The 7,068-nt window shown below is 37.7% G+C and overlaps 1 protein-coding gene across 1 annotated transcript; it reads right to left on the reverse strand.

Annotated features, from left to right (window-relative positions):
* Positions 1-385: 385 nt before the first annotated feature.
* LOC104600905 (phosphate transporter PHO1 homolog 1-like) lies at positions 386-6,226 on the reverse strand. Its single transcript, XM_010264068.3, has 14 exons — positions 5,915-6,226; positions 5,529-5,829; positions 5,011-5,419; positions 4,858-4,906; positions 4,677-4,748; positions 4,221-4,350; positions 3,276-3,396; positions 2,890-3,139; positions 2,570-2,674; positions 2,421-2,465; positions 2,144-2,296; positions 1,647-1,925; positions 810-946; positions 386-683 (listed from the first exon to the last, which is right to left on the reverse strand). The coding sequence occupies exons 1-14, from the start codon at positions 6,137-6,139 to the stop codon at positions 593-595; spliced, it is 2,367 nt and encodes a 788-aa protein (XP_010262370.1). The 5' UTR covers positions 6,140-6,226; the 3' UTR covers positions 386-592.
* Positions 6,227-7,068: the final 842 nt, after the last annotated feature.

The following is a 7,068-nucleotide window of genomic DNA, read 5'->3' on the forward strand; positions in this document are numbered from 1 at the left end:
ATTCTAGATAGTAGACACTGCTCAGGGACTAATTCCAAATTAGTTAGTTTTACACGGAGTGTTTGTTTATAAAGCTGACACAGACCAGATCAGGTTCAATTCTTGTGAACCTGTCTACTTGTTATCTTATTGAACATTTCATTTCTGCAATTTCTCATAGAGATTTATGTTATGTCTTTACTCTTAGATTTGGTAATTAGAAGGAGCTTTTGTGGACTTTTTATTTCCTCTTATCCACTTCTTCCAGTTGTTATCCAAAAAGAATACAAGTAGATTAAATGGAAAATATGTCGGATTGATTCATGCCCCAGTGGTTGTTTTGGAGAATCCAGATATTGAACAAAAAAACCAGAAAACCAGAAAAGAAATGCAAAAGGGATCCCAGGAAAAGAAAAAGGCAGAAAGGTGTTAACTAGGTATTAACAAGGTGATGCTGTATCACTTTCATACACTTGTTGAAGGGATTTCTGTATACATGTATGAAACAAGAAGATGCCAACAAGAGCAAGACTTGTCAACTTGTACAATGACACAAGGAATATCCATGGCGCATAGAGTTCTTTGTAAGAAAGAAGGTATCTGAGAAGGGCATTTAATCTTCATCATCCACTTCATGAAAGGGAAGTGGCACAGTCTTGACAGCTCTGAACTTCCCAGCATTATTTAAATGCTCATTCTCCAACCTGCCCAATATATATATTTTTTAATTTAATCTAAGAGACCAGATAGGAAGAGACATTTATATGGAGAATATAAAGAACAGTCAATCTTATTGTGCTAATTCCATTAAATAGAATAATCCCTTGTACCTGTAGAAATTCCATTGGCCACGTCGAATCACTTCGAGGGCTGCTAAAAACAGCCCAGTTACTCTATAGTCAACACTGCCAAGGTTGGAATGGAGAACCGTTTGTAACCAAGCAAGCCTTAGAATGAGGTTGAGACCCTACATGAGACATCAAAGTTTACTCAAAATTTACAATATAGTAGTCATATAATATGAATCGGGAAAAAAATATTAGCTTGAATTTCCATTTATTTTATAACCCTGTTGAGTGTTGACACTCCATAACTTTTGCCTGGTTTCATGATTCATAGTTTGCCTTGCTTGCCTATAGGGTCATTGAATTAAGAAGAAGAGTTGGTGTTGCTTGGTGTAATGGTAAAATCTCAGGCTGAAAAGATATGAGAATGCAGGTTCGAGACTGCGAGGAGCCACTTTGCGAAAAAAGAGGCCAAAGGTTGGGTCTGTATCAAGTCCATCCTTCCCAAAACCCCAGATAGATGGGACCAACATTGGGTAATGGCCCTTTATTAGGTGTTGATCGCAAATAATTTGATCATTGCACTACCCTTTTTGCAGTTTTTACTTGCCTGTCATTTGAAGATTTTTCTTACAAAAAAGCTGGTTTCCTTAGCACAAGATCACTAGATATTAGATAATTAATGTTCTCTCTTTTTATCTCTACTGTTCTAGGCAAGGGTCATAAATTAGCATGAATGGTGCTAATTGTGCAGGGTATAAGAATTTTATAGCTGTGAGAGTGAATGAGAAAGCGCCAAGATATAACCAAAGGAAGCTTTGTATCAATCAAGACAATTAAATTGGCATTGGAGGTGAATGTAGTGGATAGGGAGAGGTATACCATGGATATGAAGTAAATGATCTTTCGTCGGAGCATCAATTCATTCCTTAGCCATGGGTTTTTGGAGTGAAACTGTAGCAAACCCCAATCCTTTACAAAGTCCCAGTACAATTGATATACAGTTGCAACACTTGAGATGATCACAACTAAACAAAGATATCCAATGCTCTGTTCTTTCTCATATGCCAATTTTGCACCGGCTGCCAACATTGCTGATACATATTTGCCTAGATTGACAAGGTGGCTTATCTGTCCTTCATCAAAGTATCTCCTAGCACACTGCACTCCCAGTAAAGCAATGTTCCAGTTAGAGTTTATTTGGTTTGTTTATTCATAGTTTCTACTGCAACTTAAGAAGAACACTTTCACCAATGTAACTTGCACAAGTTCAACCCTTCACTGACATTAGCAGAAGGAACTAAAGGAAATATGGCATGTCTTCTCTACTAGAACTAATTTTGCACTAAATAATTTAAACAGATATGTTTGTTGCAAACCTGCATTGCTCTCCAGTAGTAAGGCAGGAAGGAAACAGCATAAGCCAGATCCCTGTAATGCTTGGTCCTCATGCAAAACCCATAGTCCTGAGTCCTGTAACTTCCAGTTATGTAGTAACATGCAACATACTCTAGGTTCCTAAGCATTGGCACCTGTTTCAATAATGAATTGTAAACCATTTAATTAGCTTTGGCTGGATACAAATGGTTGGAAATGATAATTCAAATTATCAAATGGCAATTCTTTAGGGGGAGGGGGTTAATAAGTAAAGCCTACCTGACTACAGAGTTGATCAGCCATGAAGAAGTCCAGCATGACAACCTACACAGTTGACAAAAAATTAACAAAACTTAAAGAAAAATATTAATCTAAATAGATTTGATATTCCAATTAAAATTAATTAACCTTCCTGAAGATGATAATACCTTGTAAAGAGGTGATAAGATGATATTCCTCATCATTCGGAGGAAACAAAGCCGAGTCGTTTGATAGAAGATGTTGAAAGGACACACAAGCAATATCAAAAAAATCTGCACAGACAAATAATTTGAATCTTAATGGTCCTTGTGTTTTTCTCCTTTCATGTACATAAATAAAAATCAAAACAGTTCCCATGGTGGTTCAGCAGCAGAGCAATTAAAAAGGAATTGGTCTATTTTGTTATGGCACTAAAAAAACAAACAAACACAACAAGGAACAAAAGGTCACCTCCCAATAGTTTTATGTTGAAGAACAAAAGAATTACCAGTAGCAGAAGGCCAGGTATTGCTTGAACTTCAGTCGACGAGTACCCCCTTGCAATAAGGGACAAGTGGACAAACATGATCCCCACTACCACAGTCATTGATGTGGTACAGATCAAGAACACATCTCTGTATTTCAGCTCCTTAGTAGGGGCAAGTTCAAATATAAAGCTGTAGTTTATGCGAGTCTTTCTCCACATGAAAATGTTGCAACCATACAAGAAGAAGTGCAGAAATAGAAGGCTGAACATGCTGCAAACAGGGGTTACAGATGCATAACATAGACCACGTTAGTATTACCAGCAAAAGTACTATAGAAAGAAAAAATATATTAATTAATTATGGCAAACTACTTATACTAAAAAGTTTTTTGAAGCAAAATACTGACCTCAGAACAGGATAAACAGTTTCCATGTATACTGTATCTGTTTCCTGAGTGTACATCTTGGTGATATGCGCCATGATGACATATCCAGCCAAGAGTGCTATAAAACATCCAGTGAAGAGCCCTGATTATGAGGCGTAATAATGCAAAGTTAGAACTATTGTGTTTGAAAAACTTTGATCTCTCTCTCTCTCTCTCTCTCCCCCTCTCTAGAATAATACCAATAATTTGACATATTTTATATGCAATATAATATTAGTAAATATATGAATAATATTAAGATATAGATAACTTTTAAATGTTTAAAATATATATAAAATTAGAAGTTCCTAAATTTATGGTCTACGTCTTTGAAAAATCCAAACAATTCATGAATTATATGCTTTTCCCGAATTATTTGCACAATTTTCCATATCTTTGAGAAATTTGTAATTTGAAATGTTTTCTTAAAAGAACATTTTTGGGTAAATTTCTTAAAAAGAACATCAGTACATGCATTATATGCGAATTTGCACAATGGACTTAATGGTAATATCCATCAGGTGTGCCAGTGGGCTTTCACTAATGGGCTCTCAAAATTCAAGACCATGTAGGGTCAGGATTTTGCCATCTTGGGCCTCAAATGCAAATAGCCTAGCATTGACCCAACAACTTTCTTTATAGTCTACTAATAGTCTAATAGTGTGGGACAAAGCTTGATCTTTTTAGGCAAGGTCTTGTGGGTCCCTATTACCATGTCTTGTTTTACAAAGTGAACCATCGCTCACAAGCTTCAAACCTCTTCAGTCTCCACTAAAATCAATAATTCAGAAAAGTTGTTTGGAGTTAATTATAAGAGTTTCTTTCTCTAACTACAACTACTTTTGTGTTAATTCATATCAAGTCATTATATAACAAAATATATTCTCAAGCTATCATAAAAAAAAAAATCTAGATGAAGATTATTACCAATGAAGAAGGTTACAGCATGAGATTCTTTATGCTGGTGTGGCTTAAGATATTTCATGGCCTTTCTTCGGCCATCTTCAGCAAAGTGCTTAATAAAAAGCTCCTCAACTTCATCAGCTAACTTGACCACCTGCACCATAGTGAGTTTTATTTATTAGCAAGTTTAAATGGTTATTTACTTACAAATCAAAGCCTAATTACATGTGTGAAGCATGCATATACAAGTTAGATATGTGTAAATCTATGGCCGTCCAAATGGTACTTGACGCGTCGGAGGAACACTATGTCTCCGGTGGTCATGTATGAATCAACAGTAACATATTCATGGTTATATGTTGTAGGCATGCTTATTGTCTTTAGTTCTTTTTCTTAATTTCTGGTATCATTAAGTGGCTATATATCCATTTACGCATAAAATGTTTCACCAAAGAAGTTGTTTGATCAAGAAGAATTTGCCTTGTCTGAGCTGCTGAAATAGGAGCTCTCAACCACTTTGAGATAGATGGGTAGAACTTGTTTCTCAGTAACCTGCAAGAACAATACAGAATTTATATAAATCTCATCAGTTCTGTCAAAACTTCAACCCCAATCAGAAATTTATTTATTTTTATTTATAATTATAGTAGCAGTGACCTACTTTATCAAATTTCTTCAGTATCTTTACAAAAGCAAGCATATTCAAGTGTCTGCAGCATCAAAACCACCACAATAAGAAAAGCTATTAGACTTGTTTGTCTTTTTCCTTATTCTGTAGCTTAAGAAAGCAGGCTTAAGCTTTGACATGATATACCTGTAAGTTTTCAGGTAACCCAACCCTTTATAGAGCTCAGTGAAAGCTCCTCTGATCATTTTCTCGGCATGATGTAGCTTCTTTTTATTGATTTTTAACTTATTATTTCCTTCTGGTCCACCTTTCTTAGACTGGTTAATCAAATCATCCCAAACCAAGTAAGTGATCGCTGAGAGGGTACGACTAGGCGTCGTTAGTGGGATGCTTATCTTCACATTCTTTCCTTGGCAATCGATCACACGACCTGAAAGGGTTCTCATCCTTCCTTCCTCTCTCTTCATCCTAATTGATTTTCCAATCTCATCTGATCTTGGAGATTCTGAGAATTGCATTTCATTTCTTTCAAATTCAGCCATGGAGTTGTCTTGAAGATGTTCCTGCTCTGTCATGTCCTTAATAGACTCATCGTCTTCAGTCAAGAGATAGAAAAGAGAAGATATTAGACGATGCATGAATGCAATAAACCCATGAATGTACAGAGTTTGAATTTGAAATATATATATATATATATTACATACCACAGGAGATTGTGCATGAGATGGAGGGATCCTCTTTCGAGTCCTCAGCAGAGTTTTCTTTCTCTCTTTGTTGTTTGAGCGCGGCTTTGAGCTCAACGAGAATTTCCATCTGTTTCTTCAGTGACTCTCCTCTCTTAATGAATTCTTTCTCCTTCCTCTTGTAAAAGTCATTGACTTTGTTAAGCTGGAGATCTAGGCATGCAAAGAAATCCTTGGCAGCATCTGTATCAGCGAACTGCTCCAGCAGTTCAGTCTCATACATGTCCCCATTACTATCCGAAGAAGCCAGCTTCTTATGAACCTAATGAACGTCACATATAAAACATCAGTATACAATTATAATTACATATATAGAGATGTGTGTGTGAGAGAGAGAGGGAGAGTACTTGGATTGGTCCATGCTCTCTGTGATGATGGCCATAAAAAGAGAACTTCTTTAGAGGGGAGAAGAAGGTGTGAGCTAAGGAGCTGTGTTGATGCTTGGAGGGGGTGGAGTTATCGTTAGGGAAATGCATTTTCTTGAGATCCTTCTTGAGTTGCCAGTAATCAACAAAGGCCTCTTTCCATTCAGGGACAAGCTGACCCTCAAACTGTTTAGAGAACTTCACCATCTTTACTCTCTTATGATTGAGAGAGAGAGAGAGAGAGGTGCAGAGCTTTGGCACCTTGGAGATGGTTTGTATAACGGTGTAAGGTTTGGGTGTGCTCCAATGGAAGCCCACGATGGTGTTATTTATGGTAGATGAAAAGGAAAGTGATTGATGTTACTCGTACAGATGCTTGACAGCACATACTATAATATCCTTTGCATGTATATATTATTCTGGACCCCCCCACTTGGATGATACAGTGGCTGGGTTCGCCGGAACAAATGACTCAGCAATCAGCATGCGGCCGGCGACTTTCCCGCAAAGATGCTCTCTCCTGGAACATCTGGAAAAGCTCGATATCTAAAGCGGGTCATTTGAGAGCGAGAATCACTGAACACTCCCCAGCTGCTATTTGACTTGTAAATAACTCGTGTAAACTCAGGGAAAGGTGTATTTTGGCTAACACATTGCACCACAACACACAAGCATCAGCTCCCAGTAAACCAGCCTCATTTTGCTACAATCTGAATTGGCTAGGGCTAGCTAGCTGATCAGTGAATTGAAGCAATTAAGTTCGGCCAATCAACCCACTGGTACCGGTACCAGCTTTGGGCTTGATGAGATGGGGTTGGAATTAACTGGTCCATAGGGTCTAGCTTTTAAACAAATCTTTCTCTCAATACCCATTACCCAAGTTGTCGTAATCAATGTTTTCAACTCATCATTGACCCAGGTGGTGGTTGGACTGGTGATCTGGTCCATATGGTCCAGGACTCCAGGTTTCCAGGGCCTCCAGGCCAAGGTTTTAAAACACTGGTCCCAAGCTGTGCTTGAGATATGACTCAGAGTACCCAACTGGCCCAGTCTGGCCCATCCCATGTATTGCAACAGAGTCTATGACTGGCTCCATTAATCAGATTCTTTGATCAAAAGACTTGTTAGAGAGGTGG

The sequence above is a fragment of the Nelumbo nucifera genome, chromosome 3 (genome assembly GCF_055504915.1).
Source record: "Nelumbo nucifera cultivar China Antique chromosome 3, China Antique-T2T, whole genome shotgun sequence".
Classification (NCBI taxonomy): domain Eukaryota; kingdom Viridiplantae; phylum Streptophyta; class Magnoliopsida; order Proteales; family Nelumbonaceae; genus Nelumbo; species Nelumbo nucifera.